Source organism: Cariama cristata, unplaced genomic scaffold (assembly GCF_000690535.1).
Source record: "Cariama cristata isolate BGI_N322 unplaced genomic scaffold, ASM69053v1 scaffold9879, whole genome shotgun sequence".
NCBI classification, from domain to species: Eukaryota; Metazoa; Chordata; class Aves; order Cariamiformes; family Cariamidae; genus Cariama; species Cariama cristata.
The window spans coordinates 3,137-30,196 of NW_009636313.1; the positions used below are offsets into that span (position 1 = coordinate 3,137).

Below are 27,060 nucleotides of genomic sequence, written 5' to 3' on the forward strand. Positions count from 1 at the left end.
AGTCTGTGTTAGACTAAAGTTGTGTTCACTGTGATATTTCAGTAGGGTCAATTCTTTCTGACAGCATCGCCCACGTGCAAGACTGCAATACAATTTATTATCCAAGCATCAGAAAAATTGCCAGGTTCTACTCAAATGTAACAGCCAGAAGGCTAAAAAATGCTGTAGCTTCTAAAGATTCAACCAAAATGATTCAAAGAGACTTAACATTTCACTGGATAAAATTTTATTTTATTTTTTATAAAAAAGATAGAACCAGATGCTACTTTTAAATGAAATCATTTATTAAACCAATCTGTTTTATAGGAGGTATATATATATTTTATCATTAAGACAACTTCAATGAAATGACTATCTACAAGAATGACTTTGATTGTTTTATTTTCATGTCACCATACATGAACAAATGAATTTTATGTCTTATGAAAACATTTTACTTTGTATCAAAAATGTACACATTTTAATAACCATTGCTATGGTCTGAAGGGATTTTTACATTTAATTTCAAAAATAAGTGTCATTTCATTGCTGTACGTGTCACAGCATAAGCTTAAATCATCCTATACATAATAGAAGTTTGTGTAGGTATACAGATAATTTTTCATGTGGTCACATACCTTCATGTTTGAGACACAGGTGGGGGATTTGCATTTCTCTTTCTTGCAAAAGGCTAGAGTATGTACTGATGTGAGCACAAAGCAACATGTCTTAAAAACAAAACCAGTTTGAATGGCACAAGAGTTAGCGTTTTTATAAATTAACAACCAGAATTGTGGATTATGGAAACAGGTACGTGAGATTCCAGTACTTTCCTTAGGGCTTCGCTCTCTGGAAGAATACCTGTTAAAAATTTATTGAAAAAAACATTTTAAGACAAAGGAAATACAATACATGGAATAGTTGAGGTGTAAGAGAATTAGTTTGACAGAGCTCATTTTCATTTTCTTGTTTAACATACTGGTTAACACACTAGGTTCAAGGATGAGACTTCTGCTATTCCATTACACTCACACCCTCAGAAATGAAGCATTCTGACACATTCTCTACAATTACAGCATCACCTTTTTTGCTATTTCAACTACTAAGTGTAAGTCACAAGAATATCAAGCTATTGAGGAGATGGCAAGGTGCTGAGGATAAGTGACAATTCTACAGATGTAGGTTTGTTGTTGTTTGCTCCTTCTCTCCAAAGAACTGCTTTTACTACTTGGAGATTCCCTATAGCTAAAAACTATTAAATAATTCAATATTTTAATATTTCAATTTTGCTTTAGGTCATTACCACGACTGAACTGTATAACAAAGTTCATATGGAATTAAAAGCTATTTAAAGAAAAAAAAATTACCTTTAAGTAATTTTTAAAAACTTTAGCGTCAGGCTGCTGAAGTGCTTGACAGAATTCCTGTAAGAGAGAATAAAGAAACACTAAATAACTAAATGAAGCAACAAGACAACCCAAGATATGTTAGGAGCATACAGAATCCCTTGTATGTAAAGACATCGATATTAGTTTGTCTTTTCCCTAATGTGCAACCAAAGAAAAGCATATTATGGATAAAAAAACTGTAATAAGCTATTACAGGCCAAGTGCATCCTGAGGTGAAGAAACTGTATTTTCAAACACAGGACATCATATTCACTTTTAGCTGTATAGTCAGAAAAAGGACTATCTACAAGGACTGCAAAGAGATTCTAAACCTTTAACTTTTTCAGTAACTTTTGGTGGCTTTGAAATGAATACTTCAGACAAACATTTATGCTTAAGAAGCATTACATACACACTAAGTGACTCTAGATTACAGCAGAACACATCTGTCACTTGAAAAAGTTATCATCTTAGACCAGAAAACATTGGGGTGCCAGCAAGAGATAATACTTGATCCTTACATATATTTAACACCACTTAAAAGTTCTACAGTTTAAGTCTTATAATGAGTATAATTGTCTCCTAATGCAGCACCCAATTACTATAGTACCGAAATTAGTTGCAATTAAAATTAAGTTGTCAGTGTTCCTCTAACAGTTTCTTCATGGCAATGCTTACCATATGGCTAGCAATGCTTAATGTTGAGACAACGGTCAGGTGTAAAAGTTTCACTTTTGAGAACCCTCTTACACTGCTCCAAAACAAGCAGACAAAATCCCCACACTTAATGTTGTACGTCATTTTTTACAGTAAAACCAGTGCTGTGGCTTAAATTTCTGTAGTACTGAATACAACCTTTATCATCACACATTCTGTACATTCAACATTCTTAACTTTACTTCTCAGTTATTACTCAAAGTATTCTGATACTTTTTCTTCAAGTTAAAATTTGAATTAAAAGTAGGAAGATGGCTTAGTCACATGCACTGGACTTTTTTTTTTTGCTGCAAGGTACTCTTGCAGTAACTTAACTCCTTATGCTAAATTAATCCTATTCTGATATGCAATATCAGAATAAGTTTTACTGAGGCTACCTTTGAGGTAGGAGGTTAACTTTGTTAATGTTCTTTTGGAATTCCTACCTGAATTATCTCAGGAGCTACTTGCAAAGAAGGCAAATACTCTTGCTGAAGATACTGAATACACTCAGGACCCTAAAGAAAAGCAGTACACAATTTGTTCAAGTATATTTTTAGATATACTTTTTTTGTATATACAAACGGGAAGTCATAGCCCTATACTGTATGGTACAGAAGAGTTTGAAAACAGGTGGTCTACGTGACTATTTTACAGATAAGTTATGCAAAGCAAATACCAAATGCTCCTGTTATTCTCAGCTGTTAAAAATAAAAAGATTTCTCACCTTAGCGTTAAGGATTCTATTTGGTATCTTATGTTACACAGCAGAAGAACGTACTGAAAATTGCACTGAAATAAAACCTACAATACAGCCAGACAATTTGTGAACTGTCTACTGTAAAAGACATTTAAGTAAGAAGGCAACCCTAATTTCACTATCTGACACATGAAAGAAAAAAATAAATAAAAAGTTGGCAATTGCTTTACCATACTACTCCCACTGCAAAATTGAGTAGCCAAGTACTCCTGAACATAGTGTTTCTCTTCTTGTGACATTGACTATGTAACTTGCAGTGGACTAAAGAGTAATAAAATGGAACTTCCAGCCTTGGAGAGAAGCAGACAGACAAGTCTGTTTTGGTTAACATTAGTTTTTGTTTTCTTTATCTGCATTTATCAGATCCCTCTCATCACAAGAGGGATTACTGTACACTGGCTGTATATAAACATGATCCAATACATCTACCAGGGGAAAGTGAATCAGCTTTGCTAATTCTCACATAAGTTACCCTACAACTAGAACATGGTATACAGTTCACATGAAGGTAAAAGAACAAACTCAGAAACTCTCCTCAATTAAAACACAATTTCTTCTCTGCCAGTTTGTTACTTCTTACAATTTTTGTGTAGTTGTGACTTTAACTTGCATTTGACAGAAAAGTTAGCCAGCAAGTTAAAGGGTGAGGCAGGAAACAGTAACATGAACATAGAAACTGTTTCATTTGCCATTAAAAATGGTAATATGCTATAGTGTTTTAGTCATTAGACAATGCAAAATTCATTTTTTTTCCATAAATGTTTTTCAATCTAGTCTCCTACACATCAAAAGATACCTTTAGTTTTCACAAGAGTACTCTATAGTACATCTCTAATTGCTTTTTTATGACAGTTTAAGTACTACACTGAAAAGTAATCGATCAGTTGGCATTCTTTCAAACACAGTAACAAATCAAGGGAGTAGCTTTTTCTCCTTAATGAAGAGTCAATGTTTTGCAGTAATTTATCATCAAAAGGTAGAACTACTGGATCCTGTATCCCTACACAGCATTACGGTCATCCTATTATTTTGTGAGTAGAGCAGTAATTCACCCTAGTGAGTACCTAATTTTTAGAAATTGATAAAAGCACTAGAAAGAAACCTGCAAGAATTATTCCCTGCAAAGTATTAAGAAACTTACCCTTTTGAGATGAATTGTTTTTAACGTCACTGCACATTCTGATAAAGCCTGCAATATAATATATAACATTAGAGGCTGTTTGATCAGTCTACTGGTTAAGTATTTAAAGCCAAAGAACCTAATCAGGCCCAAAACAAGGGTTAGTTCATGCCAGTATTCCTTCATCTTCCTCTGACACAATGCTAACTAGGCCTCAACCTTCCAATTTTTGTTCCACTCTAACCAGAAAAATTTCTGTCACAACTGAACCCAATATGAACTAAAGAACAGCTACCTGTGTGTGTTCACTTTCATTGAACATTAGTTAAGAAGTAACATAGGTCAATGGTAAATACTCAGATCTGCAATTCTCTAGCTTGATTTTGAGCACAGGTAAACTACAGAATACAATACCACAATATTCAATAATTAATCATCTAGGTACCTCAATAAAAAACACAAGGGATTTGATTTGTGAGATGACGATCTTTGATATCACGTGGCCATTTCAGGTTTCTTTGCTTGAATCTGCCCAATAAGAATGAAAGCATAAAAAAAAGTCCATAATACACACCAGTACTGTCTGGGCATCTGCTAAGTCAAATGTTTGCTTCAAAGGTGCTAAGAAACACGCAGGAACAATGTGCTTGTAGACAAAGTCTGCAAAACCTACTGGTCCATCTTTTCCTCCTGAAAAGAAAAATAGCACTCCATGTTCTATTATTGCTTCATAGTTAGTAGCAGCTGCAAAGGAACTATGGAAAGACAGTCTTACCCCAAAGCTCCACCAGCTTCGAAAGAATAATAAAACAAGTCTTCTGTGCAATAGGATCTGGGTAATCCACTGCTCCTTGAATGACAGTGAACAACACACGCTCCACATTCTCTGCACCTTAAACACATTAAAATGAGCTTGTCATTTCAACTTGCAGCCTAAAATGTTTCTGTACTCACACTATTTTATATAAATACTGACCTGGAAGATACGCTTCAACTTCAAAAGAGCTCTTTTTTGCACAATCTCAAATATTTTTGGGAAGTTTCCCCTACGATGCAAGACAACTCTTATTTAGGTTACAATTGTGTTGTGGGTGTTTTTTTGTGCAGGTTTTTGTTGTTGGTGGTGTTTTTTTGTTTAAGTTTGGAGATTTTAATTGCTCTTCTGGCCTTTAATACACACAAAGGTGAGGGGGTACTTCAACCTGCTTACAAACACAAGTCTTCTCCTCTCTACCCAAACCTCGTAGAGCCAATTAAAAAACTCAGCAGCACTGAAGAAGTTTGCTTATCTTCCAATATATGGAAAGATATTTTTATCACACTTAAAATTTCTGTGCCGCGTTTATGCTTATTTCTGTTTGATTCCTTTAAAAATTTCTTGGCCCATCACAACTGTCAAGTGTCTCTTTCAAGCAAGCTCTCACTACTTCTTAATGCCACCCTTTCCTTTCCCACAGGTATTACCATCATTGTAGGTTGGGGAGAAGGAATTCTGAGCTCCACCTACCATGAGTCACTTTAAAGCTTCTCAAGTCCCTAGCCATTTTGATGGAATACAAACTGAGAACTACTTAAAGAATCAAGCAACTGGACATTCAACTTCAAATTTCTGCTACGAAAAGCGCTAATTTGCATTTGGCCAGTAAGGGTGAGGAAAACCTGGTAACTACATATATAAGTCACAGGATGCCTTCTACCATAGATAGCAAGATCAGGTGATAGTAATTAAAAATTACAGAAGTTACTGATGTGTCCTTCAGAAAATGAACACCACAATGAATACTGGCAGCTGAGAGTGGTCTTGCCCAACAGTCTGAACATTGCTATACGTTGTTATATATTGTGTGATCTCCAATTCACCAATCAAATACAACGATACACGAGGATGGATACACCATTCTTGTCCTTATAGACACAGTGATCACATATAAGCTGAAAAGATCAGCAGAAAAAACCTATTATAGCTGAGTTTCACAAACTCAAGTTCTTGCACAACAGGTTAGTTGAATACTGTATTTACATTATTCCATTCTACCTTAACATAGTTAATAGTACTTGACAGGAACTAGGCTAATGATTGTAGTAGACAAAACTTAGATGAGAATAACCACAGTGCTTTCCTTTGAGAAACTGAACTCCTTACCTTGATTAGCTATGACTTCACTCATTCCACTGCCAGTTACTGTCTGTAGAAAAGCAAAGTAACTCCTCCGTAACATTTGTTTTTCTAAAGCAGCAGACTGGTCATTTTCTTCTGCTGGAAGGAGCAACACCTCAAAAATAGCATGAAGTAATGGCATAAACATCTGTTGCAGAAAAGGTGAAACCTGTGTCTGTGGAAATTGGAAGAGGGTATCAACTCAAACAGTTACAGAAATTGAACATTTTGAAATTAAACCTTAAGGGTTTGTTAAAACTCTCAGCTTTGATTCACCTCTGAAGTTAGTATTTTTATGTACCGATTACTTACAACAAAGCGAGTCACATCAAGGTCACCATGAACATTACTGCATCTTGACTTACACACCACTTATTGCGAGTCTTTTGCACAAAAATATCTAGCTCTATCTAGTCTCACTCTGAGTAGGAACAGAAGCTTTTTCAGGATTTCTCATCCTTCTGTTCAGACTGACACTATTTCAAATTCCCTGAAATATCAAGGAGGGTTATTGTAAAGTCACTGTAGTTATAGAAAATGTATCCCTAAGATGTTAAAACTGGCAGCAGGCCACCTTTTGTAGCACTTATCTTTAAAGACTGCTTAAAGAAATAAATTTTCCTGAGCTGAAATACCACTGTCATTACAGAATAAACTTGTCATCTATGTCCAGCTTGCAGTGAGAAATATACGTAAGGGCACTGAATTACCTTATGAATTGAAAAACTGAAGGTGTGTGCTATTCAGCCATACCCTAGAGTTCCATAGAGGTAACTCAGATGTTCATTTCTTAATGCTTAAGCAAGGTTTTATCTTTAATCTTCTCTTTACAGTACCTTGAAAGTAGTCAAGGTGAGACTACTGAACTTATGATGCTTATTTTAACATATTGTAATAAGAATGGTACCATATCATACAAAGTTAAACATCACACCTGTACATAGTACTTGTCCAGTCTTGTTCCTGTGACTTTTTTTAACCTTCCTCACCTTACACAGACTATTTTTAATTATCTACCGTTACCTTCAATTGCTTTTAGCATAACTTGCTAAAAGGACTAGAGTAATAAGAGCCTTCCTCCCTAATCTCCAAAATACTTGATTTTTCAAAATTCCTTCTCTCTGCTCTGCAGATGGGATGCTCCAAACAGAGGTCCACATGCTAGATTCACACAGGTATACTATGCGTCTGTTCTACTGCTCACAAAATGCACTTCACTTTTAGTAATTTTAATTTTGCTTAATGAGCTTCTTAACCTTCTCATACAGCAATGAATTTCACATCCCATTCACAATAGCACAATATTCTTGTGGCAGCCCCAGGGAATGAACCATAAATAACAGGTTAGTAACTCCACACATTTCATTGAGTTTGCATTTGAACTGTTTGAAACTAGGAAGCTCCCAAAGGCTACACTTCAAGAACCTTTGCGAGATAATCAGTCAACAGTCCTACTCCCACTTAATACATATCTCATGCCTCCATTTAAAAATCTCCATATTTGTCAACCTATTGTGAATAACAATGCATTAAGCCTCAGTGTACATTTTTATGCAACACCACTGCATCGAGATCTTGTAAATCAATATTCCTCCCTATAGGCGCATCTGATATTTCAGTATCTCTGTATCGCCTGGAAACCTCATTATAAGAAATGAGAAAATTCACTTCAGAGTTTGCGTAGTTTGTAATATTAGCTTAACACTTCAGTGGGAGCATGAAGTTAACTGCGTTAATAAAAAAAGTAGTTTTGTGCTGCAAGTAGTATTTTTTTTTAAATATTAAACCCAAAAATTTAGAGTCCAGCAATGTATAACTGTGGTTGAAGACTATGTTTCCCAGTAGCAGCCTTAGAAATATACTTATCGATTAATTGTGAGATAAGGTTCTAAAACACTGCTATTTTTCTGCAACCAGAAAACAGGAGATATCAGCAACACTTTGACCATTAAAAATTTAAGCAATATCATACCTTAAACTTTGCTGTTATTTGGTTTATAAGAGGAATGAATTCTTGAAGATCTTTTGCTTCACAATCTTTAAGCATGTGTTCAGAAGCAGAAGGAATGAACGGAAGAACTTCTTCCTCTAGGCAAATAATCATGCGGTGAAGGAAAGTGCGGACACCACTTCTCAGAACTTCTTTTTGTAATGGACAACTGAGAGCTGGCAAAAATGTTTGTAGGCAGTCCAGATAAACCTCTGAGCAGCCACATTGTTTTACAGTTTGCTTATTGCTGAAAGCCTTGCTGGTTCGGCTGAGAAAGCAATACACCAAGTTTTATATAAGCTCACGTTCCAATACAATGAAGCAGCAATAACACTGAGAACAACATATGCTTTAAAACCCATACATTAAACTAGATGACATTTCATGAAATGAGAGCCAAACAGTGGAAGTAATGAACAGAATTATTTGATATGAAGTAGATACACTTTGGCAGCTTATGGAGAATTAAATTCTAACAATTTACAAACAACATATGATTAGAATAGCTCCATACAATTCTTCAAAGAAGGGGATAGATGCTGGTTCATTACCAACTTGCTCAATATTCTCTGTATCTACATCCATAGCAACCTTTTCTAAGGGGAGTTAACTCATTTTCTGGGCTACCATAAGAAATTCTACAACCACTGATGATTTTCTAGGTAATAAAACACAGGCAGAAACTCAGCCCCACCCTCCCAATAAATCCTTTATATTCCCCTTTTACTCAAACCAGAAACACACAGAGTCACTGTGCTGTACCTACCTAGCAAACCCAACAGCATGATTGAGGCAGTCAGCCAGTGCCATCTGTCTGTCCTCATCTTGTGCCATCATCAGTTTTTCTAACAATACTTTGAACTTCTCCATCAGTGGAGTCAACAAATTCCTCATTAGAGCCTGTTTTCTTTCTGCAGAGTATTCGCTGTTAACTATTAATACTCCAGCTGTTTCATAAATGAAAAGTTGATCATCACTGCTTAACAAAGCCTGGTAACCATTTTCCTAAAACGGAAGATAACAGGCATAATTCACTAAATGTCCTTCATCAAAGTTGTCTTCTCAAAGTTTAAAGATACTACTCTTTCTTTAATCATGCCTTGTAATCTCTATAGTACATTTATAACAGTTTTATTCTCTTCCTACTTAAGTTGAAGCATCAAGTACAGGTAAAAACATAGTTGAAGGAACAACTATTTTTATACAATTCAGATAGATAGCCCTCCATATATACTGCCCCTCTAGCCTATATTCCCAGAAACCCACATAAGCAAGATTATTAAAATTATGTACAAATGTAAGCATGCAAGTGATCTCACACCAAAAAAGCAAGACAATTATTTGTGTTTGAATGTTTTTGTGCTAAGCTTACAATTCAGTGAGTACTCGCACACTCCAATGAGTAAGTGCAAGCCTTATTTATTACAAAAACCTGCTTTAAATACTCACAGGAGGAGAAAGTTCCAGCAGGTCTTGTATTCTATTCAGAACATCTTCAATAAAAGGATTCATCTGCTTACTGAAATAAAACACAAGTACATAACACTATTTAGAAGCATGTGCGTTTTGACAGGTTTCCTGGTATTTTATTTAACCTGTAAAGCTAGGCAGTGAACTACCTTCTCAATACAGAACTCATCTGAGTGAATTATTTTCATTAACAGTTGAAAAATAGGATCCTTCTGAAATCTGAGCCATCTTGGAGCTTCTCCTGCCTCTACATTAAATACATGCCTGTGAAATAAGATCAAAAGGACAGGACTGTTTGAAGGGCTCTAATACACTAAGTAAACTTCATCGGTATAAATTCTGTAAGTGTTCAGAATTTTGTCAGAGACAGGAAAGAGCTATTTTGGGAAGTCTCCAGATCCACTCGCTCTCAGCTCTGCTGAGGAAAAGCAGCACAAATATTTACACTGTTGATGAGTTTTAACATCAAATCAAGACAAGCTAAGCATATGTATTCCAGTTCTTTGTTCTGTGACAATTTTTTCCACTGCTACCTTAGTATTAAACAATAGGACAAACCTGCTAGAGCACCATTGATATATTACTTTATTGCAGTCCATTTGAAGTCCAGCATGTTTCAATGACAACTGTGATGTACAGAAGGGCTATGTATGGTAAATTCAGTGTCATTTGGATACATTTGTAACAGCTTTACTCACTTAAGAGACTTGACAAATCTGGAAAAGAGGTAAGCTGTTCGACTTCGTACTTTGGGACTTGTATGGCGAAGACCACGGTGATCTAAAAATGCCATCTGCAATCAAGAAAGTATCTCAGTCTTAGAATCTCAAAACAAGAGGGGGAAAAGCTAATCATCCAACAATTTAAGAAACCCACCTTCTTTAGTGGCCTTCAGAAAATAAGAAAATTTCCTAAGTCTAAAGAACTTATCTAATCTAGTCAAAAAGGTAAATGAGATGAAACTTACTAGAACAGTTGGAATGTGCTGAGGTTCAACAGCAAAGAATTTTTCATATCTAACCACTGTTTCAAAGAATTCCAGGGTCACTGATGTATGTTGATAGGCACTAACACCAGAAGTCACCAGCTACAAATAAAAGCATTAGCAAGTTAGTACTTGAGCCATTTACAACACCAAACTACAATGTAAGTGACATGCTGGTAATTAAGATGAGCCATTTAAACTGGAATGTTCCAGTCTATTAGCATTTTTAAATAGCTCCCACAGCACACATGCTTACTGTTCTCATCATGTCTTGTAAAGCCGTAGCTTTTGTAACATCACCAGAGAAATGAGCACCATGAGATACAGGAAGAGCCTCAGCCAACATATATAGTAGCCTTATTGCTACTTCTACTTCCATAAATCGTGTAGTCTGCCAATTCCTAGAGAAAGAATATGATGACCATGTTAGTCTGTAGTAGCTCATGAAATAATCACACTTCTACCATGTCAGTATTTTCTTTGGAGCCTTCTTCAGATGCACAGAATAAAAGGAGCAGATTTAAAGTAAAAAAACCACTGTAAGACCTAGGCAGCAATTCAGGATGCTTCTGGAAGACTTTATCCACAAACACAGCACCTCTCCATCAGAGTGCTACCGATTTTCTTTTACCAGTTTCAACTTCAAAGCTACAGATTTCCTGATTTGTATTTGGGTACAAAACCACCTGCTATGACGTGTGGACAAGCCATTCAGCTTCACTTAAAAATAGGGCTCACTAAAGGGCAAACTACAAGAAAGTCACCAACAATACTGGACTCCTATGTGTATACACACAACTGTCCTCTAAGTCAGGCAACTAGTAAAAACATTTCTTTATTTACATGCACAGTTTCCAGGATTGGTTCTGCTCTTTTTGTAAAAAAATACTTCATTTCTGTTTCTTTTCCCTATCCTACCTGCTGCCATTTAAGGTTACAAAAAGAAAGCTTTTTCTTTCTAAGCAGCTGAGTAAAGGTTAAACAAAGTCATATTTATCATGAAGTTGTAACAAGCTCATTCTATTGACTGGCTTCGCCTTGCTACATCACACTTACGTCCATTATAAATTCTGACAGTTACAAAAGGCAAAAAAAAGCTAAGGGCATCATGTAAACAAGTTAAAAACCCCAACTTACTGAAGTGTAGTGTTAAAAACTCTGCGGACAGATGCCAACAGTAACTCTGGCGAGACCTGCGCAAGTCTGTCCAGCAACAGTTTCAACTGTTTTCTGTACTCCACAAACATCGCTTCATCTTCACCCTACAAAACATTCACGTGTCAGTGAAGTCCATATTTTCATGTTTAAATTCATCCACAACCCTTTCATACAGTTACACCTAAAACAAAAACATGTGCATAAAAGAACAGTATACCACGCTCAGAGAATTCACTAATGCTGACCCTATGCTCTTGCAACATAACAGCAGGCTTCTTTTTTGTCTGGTTGTAATGTGCTGAGATCCACTGCATTCAGTCCAGAAACACATTAAAAAGGCTTTCCAAACTGAAAACTAGCCAAAAGTACAAGAAAGAAAATGCTCTTGGCAAAGCCTTATTGACCCAGTTCTTGAAAATTGACTCACTCCTCAAAGATATTGTTTCTCAGCATCTAGCTTAGTTTTAAAACTAAAATAACAGAAATATTTATGATGGACTGCATACAGTTTAAGTTAACATTTTTAAGGACTACAGGTCTCTGAACAGCCTGAAGCAACAGTAAGTCTGTCTAGCATATTCAATCATTCTTGCTGGCCAACAGAGATGTAAGCATGGGAGGAAAGTGAAATCGGAGATCTTCTGCCTCCTTTAGCTTATTTTTGCAGAGGTTTGACCATCTGAAGTAGGTCAAGCAGCATCTCTTTAACAGTTTCATTACACAATGTTTCTTGAATCTTTTTGCAAGACAGAGGTGATGTGCAGAAACATGCAAACTCACACTGAACAAGCCAGCTCAACAGCTATGTTTAGCTAACAGCACAGCCGTATTTGCCTAGGAATTGTTCTGTGCAAATACAGCCAGAAATATTCTGTTAACAGAACTGGCTTGCATATCCTTTTACTATGTTGTTTTGTCCCATGCAGACATGCCCAGAGGTTAAAAAAAGCTTTCCACAGAGGACAAAAATTCAGCCTACAGATCCTTGTTTCCTACCTTCAAATCCTTAGTCTATGAAAAATATGAATTTTAAAAGCCTGAGCAAGTTTTACTACATGTAATTCAAGTTGCCTTTGTCTGCTTATTCATATAACACAGTACCTCATTTTCAAAATTATATTCTTCATCATATGTCAACTTCTTCATAACAGCCAACATGATTGCCTAAGATAAAAACAGAACTGTAAGCATAGAAGCAGACAAGTGATAAGAAGCAATAGTTAAAATCCTGCAGTAAAAGAAACATTAAAGGAAGCGTCAAATGTTTAAATACTTTAAATCCCATTTGAATTATTAGATATGTAGCAGAAGCAACAGTCCAAATTAAAACAGATGGATTATATCCAAACAATACACAGATGCCATTCCAGATACACAGCATAGATGACTTGGAGGTCTCAGTCTCTGACAGCGCTATCTGGTTTTGTTTCCTGCTTGTAATCTGTGGTGTTTGGTTCATGCTGAAAACAACAATTAAGATGACTGAAGGAGGCAGAGGAAGCTAAACAGGTTGTCTGAGATCCTGTTTTAAAAGGGCAGGTCAGCTTAGACGTAACATTAACTTCTTTAATAGCTCAACATCCTTGAAAGATTTTTTTTTTGGGGACAGGTTAACAAGCTGAATTGGTTCAGCAAAGCATCCAAGAGTAAGAGTCAGGACCAGTAAACAAGAATGAGAAAAGCAAAACCTTCCCTTTTCAGCAAGTTGTTAGATCAAGAGTTAAGAGCGACAAAGCTGGTAAAGGGCCTGGAGAAAAAGCCTTACGAGGAGTGGCTGAGGGAGCTGTGGGTGTTTAGTCTGGAGAAAAGGAGGCTGAGGGGAGACCTTATTGCCCTCTACAACGACCTGAAAGGAGGGTGTAGCGAGGCAGGGGTTGGTCTCTTCTCCCCAGTAACGAGCGATAGGACAAGAGGCGATAGGACAAGAGGAAACGGTCTCAAGTTGCGCCAGAGGAGGTTCAGGTTGGACATTAGAAAGAACTTCTTCACTGTAAGAGTCGTTAAGCATTGGAATGGGCTCCTCAGGGAGGTGGTAGAGTCACCATCCCTGGAGGAGTTCAAAAAACGTTTAGATGTGGCGCTTCAAGACATGGTTTAGTGGGTTTAGCGGGCATGGCGGCGGCAGGGATACAGTTGGACTTTGTGATCTCTGAGGTCTCTTCCAACCATAATGATGTCATGATTCTATGATCAGTTAAAGCACTGATGTGCAATTTCACTTTAGTAGGGACTGCAGGTAAGTCCTAAAAAAGCAACAAAGACTTGATCTCATCTCTACTGAAGTCTCAAACTCTAATTGATTTTACTAAGCATTTACTAGTTCAGGTTTTTAGAACTCTGATTTGATGTTCCATCCAAAAATACATGGAGTACTCAATTCCATTCATGCTTTCCAGGATGGATAGAAATTGAACTGACACACACAGCTAGCTAAAACAAGTGTTTAAAACTCTATTATATTTTGATTTTCACTTTAGTTTAAGTTTGTTCTGGGGAATCTACAAAATGTGTATTAAATCTAAATTATTCCAAATGGACAGAAAGTTATTCTGAATAATTAAAACTGAATCACAGGCAGACCATTTTTATATCTATGACAACAATAATATTCTGTTGGACTTCTAACGCTTTAAGTAGCAACAAATAATGGGCAGGACATATCCATATACCTACTACAAGGAACAGGTTCACTGAACATTAGAGAAGACTCAGCAGAATTATAACAGGTATTTGATCAGCATTGCAGAGCACCTCATCCCTACTACCAGGTGAAAAAAACAAACTTTTTTTTTTCCGTATTGGTTAAATTCAGTACCCAGCAGCTTCTTTAGCAAATGAAAATGCTCATCATATTATCAAGAACTTGATTAGCATCTTGCAAGTCTCTTCCAATAGTGATGGTTCTGAATGCAGATAGCCATAAATTTCAAATAATAAACAAGGAAAATCCAAAAAAACCACACAAAACTTTTGACAAATGAAACAATTACTTGTTCTAAGTGCAAAACTTGAAGTTCTTTAACACCAAAATGGACAAATGAATTAAACTTAGGTTACTGAGACGAAATTCTTGGTGGTCTTGCAGAAACAGACACTTGTAACACTTTGAGGAAAAACATGATCAAATAGCAAGAATGCGATCAGGCTTTCTATTGACACCAAGCGTCAGCATCATCTGAGAGAAGTCTCTGCTCCTCTCTAAGAAGTGATATTACAGAATTAAAATAATTGCAAAACAATTATCATTTGTTTCAGCAAAATGAAAGATTGATTCAATACATTCTTAAAAAATAGAATCTCTAGTAAAAAGAAAATACTTACCTCTACATTAGCTTTTTGTTGGTCTGAAAGTGCAGAAAGCTGTAAAATAAAATTCAAGTGTTATTTTTTGTACAGTAACTCCTTTATTACTGTCTAATAGGAAAAGACAGGCTTGCTTTTTTAATAGTCATATGATCTGCAAGCCTTCTTTCCACTCAACACAAGACTTAACCCAATTCCGTCAGATTTCTAAACAGCACTATAGAAATAGCATGACTGTAGCCATTAAAGATATTGAATGCTAATTAGTCAAAAAAACTATTTTGCAAGTCAGCTTGCAGATAGTATGAGATTCACATAGTCATAGTTTGATTTTTGTGGGAATATATATCAAAAAGTGGCATTAAATTTGAAGTCAGACATACTTACTTGTTTCAAGATGTGAAGGTAGTCGTAACAAAAGCCAATGATATTAGATGAGATGTCGTCATCTTCATGAATTAGCAGTTGCAACATGAGGGCCACTTTTGCTTCAATAGCTTGCAGAGTGTCTTGAGCACTCTTCATATCACCATTTTTTATCAGTTTAGTCCAACTAGCTATTAATGCTTGCCCCATCCCATTGACCAGCTTAGAAAATCTGGCCAGAAAATCCACATCATCTTCCTGCAAGAAAAGACATCTGATTAGAAATACTAGCAAAGCTCATGTTTAAATGGCATGAGCTTACAGACTGTACTACCCATGTCTACTACGTAGAAGTAGTAAAACCAACATTTGTCTCATAGATGGAAAGTACAAGTGCCTGGTTTGTTTTCCCTGGGGAATGGAGAGAGAAAATGCAAAGCAATGCCACATTTGGCTGTACTCCATTATACAACAGTAGTTTGCTTCATCTCTTCAGATTAGTTTGTTGCTCTTTTTAATTTACAGCAAGAAGCAGGTTCAAAATAAAAGCAGCAGCACACACCTACCATAAATTTTAGGCTGTATAAGAGGAAAATCTTTTTTTGAGAAAACTTCGAAGAATTAACAGCTGTAGCTCACTTCAGAAATACTCATAACAAGTAACTTTCAGTACTGCCTGTAAGAGTGAATTTAATATTAAGTATCTGTGGCTTGCTTTTGCAGAAATACATTGATCAGAATCGAGAAATACCCTTAGACCAGTAACCCCAAACAGATGCTTTGTTCCCTGCCATGACTCTACAAAAGCAGAATAACAAGTCTTCCTCAGAAAGACCAAGGTAAGATTTTTAAAGGAACACCTCCTGAATTGATGAATACACATTTTCTCCATTGCAGTAGGAATACAAATTTGACAAAGGCTCCAAAATGGAGAGATATTTGCCTTGCAATATAAGGACTACACCTTCACAAGGACTGGTTCCTCTTTCTCCATGGCAGGTAGCAAACAGCTGTTCCTTAAACACTGCAACTGCTAGGGAACGTGTGCTTGGTTAGCAGCTATATTTTTCCAGCTTACAGATAAGAATTTCGAGCCTCATGTCTAATGGTGTAGACATGCAGAACAGAATGCATACCCTTAAGAAAGCTCTTTCCCCAACCTAATTATGCACAGCTGATCTAATGTCTCAGTCTCACCTTAGGAAAACCCTACCTTGGCTACAACACCTAGTATGGAAGCACTCAGAAGAGAAGATTCAAGGCAACAAAACACAGAAGCAGCGTTAACAGTAAGCACAACGTGCTTTAGGAGAGGGAACAGAGGAGTTACGTAATACCTTGCTTCTAAAATGAAGAACTCATGCTGAGGGCAAAAGAAATGCAGTGTGTTTCAAATGAATAAGGAATATTAATAACAAGCTCTTAATGTAAGTATGAGAAAATTCTAAGAAATGTTTAGCTTTGATGCAGAAGCACAATTCATTCTCCCTAATCTGTGGATTTAGTTTTATAGTTTTCTGCTCATTTGCTTATTTAAGAACTGTTGGAAACCTATGAATCATTCCTATTGTAAAAATCAATAATAATAATAATAAAATACAATAATAATAATAATCAAAAAATACAAACCTGATCAATACTGAAGAGGCCAGCAGACTGCAATACTTGACATAAAGATTCAACCAATTTTGTTTTATCAATTGGGTCCATTCCCTTATTTACAATTTCAAACAAACAATCACAGGCTTCTTCCCGGAGAACTTCCACAGACATGTGACCTAGCAGCATATTTATAAATCTTCCGAGAAAAAATAAAGTTTATTTTCATATGTACACAGTAGCATAGTAGAGAAGCTTTATATTTTTGTGTGCATATTTACAATTGTTTCTTTTAAGACAGTTTTGAAGTCCATTGTACTGACTAAACCCAGCATTTCATACATTTTAAGGAGAACACAGCAAACTGCACAGTGTCTATTTTGGCCATTATATTGGCTTTGCTCGCAAAGTCAATCACTCTACTAAAAACCCCAAAACTACAAAGATTATATCTCAAAGACGAGTTTTAATTCTGTTTCATGGAAATACAGTCAGCACGCTATCAAGGTTATTTTTGCAAACATATTCCTTCAAAAACCCCTTACCTTTCATTGGCTATCAGGCTCAAATCTATCCAGGATACATAAGCTCCAACTACTTCAAGGCACTGGCATGTCAACTCTGAGTTATTATACTGATAGTTTTGTAAGATTTGGTACCATGATTCCACCAAACTTGGAATGCACTGTTCCCTCATAGTATCTTTTAATAAGGTGTTCCTGCGAGCCTCCTATCAATACAGAAAAAGGATAAATCACTCGTCATAGATTAGCATCTTGTCAAATTAGTTGCATTTTGGTATCCACTACGAGACACCACTTGTCCTAGCAAGATAAATAAACCAGAAACCCAAAGAGAGGGTTGCGGGTTTTTTTGCAAGAAATAAAACCAAAATACCCTAGTTTTCACTCTTTTTTTCTACCACAACGCCCAAACACTGAAGAAAGGCAGACAAAGGGGAAAAGTCCTCTAGGTCATTAAATGGGTTTTTGATCTTAGGACTTCTTAAAACAGGCACTGGAAGAAATTAACATTTTAAAATGAGTCAGTCTAACATTAAACTGGCTAACTCAGTCCATTAGTTCTTGTTTGCTAGCTCTTCAAGCAAAAAATACATTAACTGAAAAGTATGAAATCATAAAAAGCATTAAACAACATATGGCTTTTGTATCTAAACCACCTAATGTCTCTAAGGCAGAGCTGCCATAGGAAAAAACATCATCTCTGCAAGTCTTCTGCTCTAAAGTAAGAGAACTTTTTTGAAATTTAAAACAAATGTTAATGCAAAATAATAACTTGCCTCTGATGTATGAACAACATCCCGGTCTACCAGCTCAGCATCAACAGCCATCAGGATTCTGAGGTACATATCCACGCCTTGTGGATTAAGGTCAACTACTGATAGAATATCGAAAAAAAACTTGGGCCATTTTGTTAGATATTCAGTAACAAAAAGCAATGCAAAGACTTGTGCTGCTTTGTTGCGAATAAAAGTCTTCTCAGGCTGGGGATTCAGCATCTGGTAGAAACAAGACACTTTATTTGTATAGTCTTACTAAACTGCATACATACATATAGGTATGCTTGTTCATCTCTGTATAGTGATTAATGTACTACCTCTCTTCCTGGCTGAGATCAATAAAAAGCCTTACCTTTCCAAGGATTTTGAAGAAAAGTTAGCTAAATTGTAATGAAACAGGGAAAACATCCTCTCTGGGTGATACAGTCCTAAGCTTTTCATTCTGTACTAAGACATTAAGTGTACTATTCAAAGACTAAAAGCTGATTTGTCAGTTTGGTGAAAGAAGTAAAACAAGTTCTCTTGTAGCTAGCTTGTGTCTACATTAGATGTTAGCTTTAAGAATAGTACAGCAAGTTTCAAAATCTAAGCTCAGGAAGAAATAAAACCCCCAAATCTGTCACTACCAGTCTCCCTCTCTCCTCCTCCTTTTCTATAAACTCCTCCTAAACAGAACAGCCTGCCACAAAGAGAAATTAAAAGCAATTTAATCCATTTCACAATGATCTGTTCTTTTTCAAGTTATACTATATTCCATTTCCTACTGTTTTCTACAAACAAAGCAATTGTGTTAATTTCCAGGGCAGAAGTGGAACGATAACTAGGTAATGGCAGTAGGTATGGGTAAAGACTTCTATCAGCTCACTTGATGGTTCTGCTGATTGCAAACTCTTTGGTCCAACTGATATTACATGTTCAGCTACAGCAACTAATTCCACAGGAAAGAGTAGCCAATACCCTGCCATAGTATTAACAGAGGAGTGATGCTGTTCATTCATAAACATCTGCTAGTATTCTAAGTAGACAGGAGTTAGGCCAGGAGGGTCTTAAAACAGAATTACTGCTCCTCCTCCAGACACTCAGGAACATTGGGAATCTGGATTATATCTCTCTAAAGGAAAACTTTTAATACTCCTTATTTCACACACAATTGATTAAACCACAATCATTATCTGATGTAAGAGTTTTGTATTTAGTAATAAGTTCAAGCACAGACTTCTTTACAACATCCGATTTAAAGAGTTTCTAATAAAGATCAGCATGTTAAAAGCTTTTAACCATCAGATACCATATATCTTCAGGAAACCATCTCTAAACTCATATGACAGATTAAACATTTAGCCCACACTCAATGTCTCACATTGACCGTAAGACTGCTGTGAAGGGACACACTTACCTGGGCTTGCAGCCATGTTATGAGTGTTTCCCTAATTAGCTGCTGCTGCACTTCAGTAAGTTCGGAGTATCTGAAACAAAGCATAATGAGATCAAAACGCAACTGCTTCATGGTGAGCACAACATTCAGTAAGGCAAAAAAATTTTTGTATATTATTATGTAATATCGCACATAATACTGCACATTAATGTAAATGACATTTTTGTATATTATTATGTAATTTGTATATTATTATGTAATATTGCACATAATACTGCACATTAATGTAAATGAAAGGTTTCTAGAAAAGGAATTTACACAGCTATTCACATGCTAAAATTTTGAATCAGACATGAAAATAAGGAAAAAAATTTTACCCATATTAATGGATTACATTTTGAGGCACTACTGCCTCCTACATCAGAGTAGGGGCTTGAAATTTTGCAGGAAGGCTGCTCTATCAGGGACAGGACTTATGACCCTGATAAAAATACACAGTTGACCATAAGCCATGGGAAGAGGGAAGAGACATCTGCATATGCTCAAATTTGTTTACTACTTGTTGAAGACTGTCAATAGTGAGCATAAGGAAGTCCTTCACTGATCTGGCCTACTGACATTATCAGACAATATATCAAAACAAAAAATCAAACAAGTAATTCTGCTTTATGTCATACATATAGCCTTGGCAAAATTTCACATTACACCCAGCCCACCTCAAACACTACCCACACAACATGTTCCTTCTCAGGACTAGCTAAGCTGAGAACACCCTCCTTGCAATAGAGCTAGCTATGGGTTTGGTATAGTCCTTAACAGGAATGACTGCAGTGCTCCTCTCACAAGTAACTATTCACTAAGGAGAAGAAAAAAGCAACCCCACTGAAAACACTCAAAGAAAGTAAGAAGCAGGAAAACAAGAGAAAACATACTGCAGGAAGCAGGTGACAGACTGGAACAAGCAGAGGAAGATGGACAATGAGGTAAAATCAGGTAAATAATAATAAAAAAATAATCACAGAAAGTTAAGTCTTTCATTTTTGCTCTGATATATAATTGTGAAAAACAGTCGCAAATGACATCTTATTCCTATCTAAAGCCAGACCCACATGTCCAGTGTATTGCAACCAGTCACAATGATATTCTAATAGGCAGACACCTCTGCCATGCTGTTCAAGTCGAGGCCAAAGGAGCCCAAAGCGGGGGGCGGGGGGGGGGCAAGTTTCATGCACTGAAACTCACTATTTCAAAGTATTTTTTCCAAGAATTATGATTCTATGAAAACACCACTCAGGGAAAAGACTACTTTCTCTTAACATCTCTACCACGGTTATTGAATGAATAGGGCTTTGTCTGAAGTCCAGGGCTTTGTACCAAGCAAGGGCTGCTGCTTGCAGGACTCTTCTGCAAAAATCAGTGAGAGTACAGAGTAAGGCTTGAATCTCCAGAAAGGAATGGCTTAGTGAGTTTCAAGTAATCCTTGATAACTGGGTCTTTGCTGGGTCATACACAGGTGTTAGACTAGCTAAGTAGAGCATGCTGCTCAAAATCCAACTACTCCTCTCCCAGGAAAAGGTGAGGAAATACAAGTCCTTTGGACCGGATTAAAGCCACCTCATCAACCACACTGAGATGACAGATATCACTAAGTTTTGTTGCGAGCAGAATAAAAAGGGAAAATTAAATGGATGTATACGGCTGGTCAAGAAGGATTACTCACTTGAACTTAATTTGATGTTCCAGCACTTGAAAGCAAAAGAACTTGATGTGATCATCGCTAGAAAAGAAAATAGAATTCTGTTACTGGTGGCAATATGGTACACTTCTCTGGGAAGAAAAAAATTCCAAAGGTCATCCCTTTGGCAAATCAAGAATTACTGTGCACCTGAGAAAAATGCTACTGCTATTACTTCAAAGCAAAAATGACAAATACTGGAGCAGTTAATTTGGTAAAAATGAGCAACCGTTAAACTAGCATTTGTGTTTGATATTATACTCTTTTTTCCTATATCCACCAATTTGTTATGCTTTGATTTCAGTATTGAACACACAAAACCACAATACCTATTGTATCCTGCCTTTATAAAAATCTGTCAGGCTTCAATAATGCATTCATGGTCCATTAGTACAGTAAAGCTCAAGTTGTACATTGTGTCTTAAAGACCAAAGCTAAAGACAAACTAAGGTATAGATTAGGATGGGACATTCCACATGCTCTAAAATCTACATGAGTTTATCTTATCTAAAAACTGTAACAATCATAATGTATTTTGGTAAAGATTATAGAATACTGTTTTCAAATCTTATGTGGTTTTGTTAATTACTGCATACCCTGTTGGAGTCAGAAGTTTTGACAAATCACTCACAAAAAAAAACCATTCACTATAAATCACTGTTGTTATTCAGGAGATATACATCCCTCGGTTTCCTTCCAACCTGAATTAACCTGTGATACAGCAACAACCTAGTGTTCGAGATCTAAATACACAACTTTACACACTCTCTGCATCCTGAAAAAGTGATGGCCTACTCCATAGGACAGGGGCAAGGAACTGCTTCTGAGATTACCGCATATAAAGCCCATAGTCTCACAACAGGAAAGTTTCAGCACTCTTCTCCTCCCCAAAAGACAGTACTAGAACTCATTCTTTTTTGCCGGATTTCATAAAGCAGCAGTCTTTAGGCTACTAAATTAATACGGAGTTTTACTTACACAGTACTTTTCCTTGAAAGACATTATACAGAAGTCACAGATCAACTATGATACTAAAAATAGTATAAAGACCATACTAACTTTCAGCAATTTACAGTTTTGCCTATTGCGCAGTAGAGCTAAAACCAGACTCAAACATGTTACTAATGAAAATAAGCAATGATTCTTATCTACATTACCTGTATATACTCTGAGCTAACGCTTCTGCACAAACTTGCCAAGCATCCTGAGATATCTTCAGCTGCTCAAAGTAGGCTAGTGCCTGCAAACATCCAAGTAAATTTCATTTCAAAAAAGAACAAACCACACAGCAAGACATCTCATTCACACTTAGACTCACATTTAAACAGTTCTCATGCAAAAAAAACCAAACACTATTTGGATACATCCAAGTATTTATATGGCTCCCCAATTACCATAACACATTAGCATACTTATGTTAATATCATAGGTACCTATTTCCACTTTACATTCAATACAAAGACTTTTGTTACTTGAATATAAGTCACAGAATCAGAAATGTTGAGGTTAGAAGGGACCTCTGGAGACTGGGTCAACTACAGGAAGTTGCTCAGGGCCTTTCGATTTAGGTGGAAGTTCACATCCAAGTTAAAATTCCTTCCCCAAATTCTAAAGAGAAAGTGATTTAGGTTTTTCACTGACAACAACTCACTATTTTTGTTGCACCACTTTGGCTGTATTCGACACCTCAAGCTCAAGAAACATTCAAACACTGATCACCTGACAACTGGCAGTTTATGAATCTATTACAGACACTGGAAAAAACTTCTACCAAATTTTAGATAATCAAGTTGCTTATCAGAACTTCTAAATAGCTTTTGACAATAGTTAACTTGATCTATTTGCTTTAGGATTTAGTATGGCCTGTTACACAAAATAGTAAACTAGTTTTTGAAACAGAGATTAGATTAACAACATTATTTCAATTCTATGAATGCATGTATTCTGAGGGGGGGGGGTTGGCTGTTGGGGTTTTTTGGTTGTGGTTTTTTTCTGCATTAGTTCATAATTGTTTTCATTCACCAAAGTAATTTCCCAAATTATTCACTGAGTTGAAATAAGTTCTTAAAACAAGAATTCACTTCCTGTAGATAGTACTGGTAATTTTCTTATACTGAACAGTTTTACTAGAAATTGTTTGATACTTTCTTTGTATGTTATATCTTACATGATTAGTGAAAAGGTAAGTCACCTTTTGCTACAAAATATTTCAAAACTAGGCAGACTGCATAGTTAAAAGGTCAATAAATCTAAGCTTCAAATTTTACAGTGATACCCTATTAACAGAACACTAAAGATTAGCTATATCCGTCCCTTCAAAAAGGACAAATACTCAGAACCAACATATTTAACAGGCTGCTTACTAACACTAGGCTGCATCAAACTGTTTTTAACTTTCTTATGCATTCCAGGATTTGTTTTATGAACACAAACCCAAGGTATTAACATCTTCATTTCTGCAGGATTTTACTAGAGATTATCTTGCAGACAGTTGAATCAACTTGATAATCAAGCAGTAAGCAGAAATATTTACTCATTAAATAGTTATATAAATTGTAATGCCTTTTCATAGGAGAATCTTTTGTGAAGTAACTGTTACCCACATACGATGGTTACTTTCTTACCTACTCTATGCTAATACAAGCTTCACTACAGTTACATTTCATTAAAAGATACTAAAGGTAGGCAACCCATTAAAATAAGAAAAAAACCCCTCAAACCACACATCTAAGAATTAAAAGGGCAATTGCAAGCAACTCATTGTTTTCAGTGGCTGCTTTTCATTCTGTGGGAACCTATGTCAGGAGCTGAGCAACAAGTACAAAGAATGAAAAGGACTTAAAAAGTCAGAGCCCAGAAAAATAAATTCTATGCACAGTAAGTGCAATTTCACAGAACTAGTGACACACGACCTTCAGCTTACACACTTGTGACATGACTTTGATTTGTACTTGCCACCACAAACCCTATGTATTGTTTAACCAAAAACACCCCAAACCCCCAACCCCCCGCCCAAGAAAATAGGAGACTTTTGCACTGAAACAGCACCTCCAATTATTAGAGGGATAAGCAAATTAATTACATACTCTTTGTCTGAAGTCCGCATCAGCATTTGGGTTTAGCCCTAAAAGGGCTTGTTCATCCATCTCTATTGCTATACTCTTTGTTTCCTACTCCTGACTGGTTTGCCCACTTCTTCTAGAGGGGAAACTACAATCATCTGCAAACAGAGAAAGATAAAATTTATTTGCTCAGCAGAACAACAAAAAAATTAAAAGCAGGACAGCAACAACCACAGAAGTTTGCCCACAAACCTTAAACACATAGGATGTACTCCACCAAACATGAATGTGCACACTTCTGATAGATACCAGAATTCTAAGTCCTTTGATCAGCTTTTAATAGTACTAAACTTCTTATTGAATAAGAAAAAATTGAAGTGTCCATATATTTCAGTTCTCTTGAAAAGAGCTAATATAATCTTAATTAACAAAGAAATAACATGATGCCTACAATTCAATTGAAAGGCTTGAACTCAAATTTCAAGCATGCAGAAGTTACAGCAAGATATGACATAAGCATAAATTTTTCCCACCACAAACTTCAACTGTAAAAAAAAAATCTCTACTCATCTCTAATATCATTAACATGCTTCATAAACCCATTTATGAAGTATTTCCCCTGGGCGGGGGGGGACACGGATGGGCAAAGCCATTCTTCTAAAGTAAGCGTGCACAAGAGAAGCATCTTAGAAATTAACCACAAAATACATCAAACTGAGTTGTTAACAAAGCTTTCTGTTCCTACTAATGGGTACTGATCTCCTAGCAATGATTTTATTTAGAAAATTCAGTGTAAAATTAACAAGCAAGCTAGACAAATGTTCTAAAGATTATGCACGTCTACAGGCTGTTCCGCAATGCTCTGGTAAAACACAGAGAAATTAAAAAAAAAAAACAACACCTTTGCCAAATATTAGGATGCTGTTAAACAGCAAGAGGGGACAAAAATCCATCTATCCTTCAAATCTCTAGCTGCCCTCCCAATGGTAACATAGTTAATTAGGCCTGAAATAAGTCCTCGTTATGTAAGTGTGTAGGAGGTAGGGGAAAGGAAGATAGACGAGAGGAAGAGACGAAATACAAAGGAGCTGTGGTTTGAAGCTGCCTACATGCCTATAGGTAGAACTTCTGATTTCTTAGTATTGCGTGTCTTGTGCAGGCTCTGCTGTTCGCCCTCCCCCACTGGCAGAAAGGTGGCACAGTGACAACTGACAGCAAGCATCCCTGAAAAGGAGAGCCCAAAATTTAACATGGTAACAGACAGACAGTTCTATAAAACTCATTACAGAATACAGTATAACAAAGTGCATCCTGAAAAGCAATCTAATAAGTAAAATTGAGTTCATACCAAAAAAAATTTGCAGGTTGCAGCAGTATAGAAACCAGAAAAACTGGAACAAAGCGATGACTCGTGGCAAAACAAGCTTCACACGCTGCCTTACAACTCTGAGCAATCCCGCTCAGGGTTAAAACCTTTAGGGATTAAAGTTGCTCTGCTGAGTCTTCTCCCTCTGCATCCCCAGCCCCCAGCTTGTTTTCCCAAGAATCAACATGCTAAACAGCCAGATTAAAATAAAGGTAAAATGCTGCAGGGAAAACGATTTTTTTTTTCTTTTTTTTTACAGCATCTTTCAATTAGGATCTGGTCCGGAGTTATACATACAAGTAAAACTACTTAACATACAGAAGCATATTTTTGGCATATTTTCCTGACATTCTCTGCCCAAAAGGTAGTAGTCTTCTACACCTGGGCGACAAGTTTTGCTAGTAAAAATAACCTGGCTCAAACACGTATTCTCTTCACTTGCTTAGCTAACAGCAATGCAACCAGTTCTAATTTTCTTATATGCTACATAAGCATGTTTAAAATTTCATCTTCTACCATAAATCCTTTTCTAAGAGTTTCAGCTTGACTAGCCACCTCTAGAAGACAACTAATGAGACAGACTATTTGAATGAGCCTTTTGAGAAAGCTAACAAAATATCTTCTCTTGCTATACGGTTTTAGTTAAGTAGGTAGCTTTTCCACCACAAATCTATTTTACCAGCCAGTTACATTTCAAAAGCAAAACTGAACGACAATTTTAATAGTAGTTACAGTTTGCAAAATCCATTGCAAGATATGCTCAGCTATAACATCAAGTATAACATTAAAGCAAGTTTTACTTATAAAAAATAACAACATTAATAGTTAATACGAAGCTGTCTAAAAAGTATTGTCTTATTTACATAGAGATGCTTTTTTTGTTAAGCAGTACAAACTTGCATGCATAGGTTTCATACAGGAAAGCAGGAAAAAAACATAGTCACACTTCAAGTGGGGAAAATTGCCCAGTTTAACAATACTAACATGGTCAAAGGTGTGTAACTTGGGTCCAGATATGCCCTAATAATGAAAGCATTCAGAGCGTTTTAACTAAATGCTAACTATTTTAACAGATGCTAGCCACGGGAACAATTAGCAATACACATGTAAAATGAACAGCTGTGTAATTATAGTTACTTCGAGAACTTTTCAACTGGACTAGAAAGTTTTTCGTTCTGGAAGCGACATACTAAGTCTTCACTTCAGGCACATTCTTCCCGGCCAGGAATTCCCTTCTTGTCCCCGTCCCC

At 36.3% G+C, this 27,060-nt stretch overlaps 1 protein-coding gene across 1 annotated transcript; it reads right to left on the reverse strand.

Moving 5' to 3' along the window:
* Positions 1-242: 242 nt before the first annotated feature.
* On the reverse strand, positions 243-24,604 carry XPOT (exportin, tRNA). Its single transcript, XM_009707887.1, has 24 exons — positions 24,469-24,604; positions 22,540-22,622; positions 21,368-21,424; positions 19,669-19,738; positions 18,273-18,491; positions 17,518-17,702; positions 17,003-17,171; positions 15,395-15,631; positions 15,026-15,064; positions 12,806-12,868; positions 11,684-11,808; positions 10,803-10,947; positions 10,529-10,648; positions 10,260-10,354; positions 9,541-9,610; positions 8,858-9,096; positions 8,074-8,359; positions 6,087-6,276; positions 4,719-4,835; positions 4,518-4,633; positions 3,965-4,012; positions 2,510-2,581; positions 1,347-1,403; positions 243-840 (listed from the first exon to the last, which is right to left on the reverse strand). The coding sequence occupies exons 1-24, from the start codon at positions 24,526-24,528 to the stop codon at positions 814-816; spliced, it is 2,889 nt and encodes a 962-aa protein (XP_009706189.1). The 5' UTR covers positions 24,529-24,604; the 3' UTR covers positions 243-813.
* Between the last annotated feature and the right edge of the window lie 2,456 nt (positions 24,605-27,060).

Excerpts from the sequence above, each read along its gene's own strand:
- XPOT (XM_009707887.1), bottom strand. The coding sequence starts at position 24,528 with ATGGATGAACAAGCCCTTTTAGGGCTAAACCCAAATGCTGATGCGGAC. Across the intron at positions 19,739-21,367 it reads GAACATCAAATTAAGTTCAA|ATACTCCGAACTTACTGAAG; the intron begins GTGAGTAATCCT and ends GCTTTGTTTCAG. Across the intron at positions 9,097-9,540 it reads TGCTGGAACTTTCTCCTCCT|GAAAATGGTTACCAGGCTTT; the intron begins GTGAGTATTTAA and ends CTTCCGTTTTAG.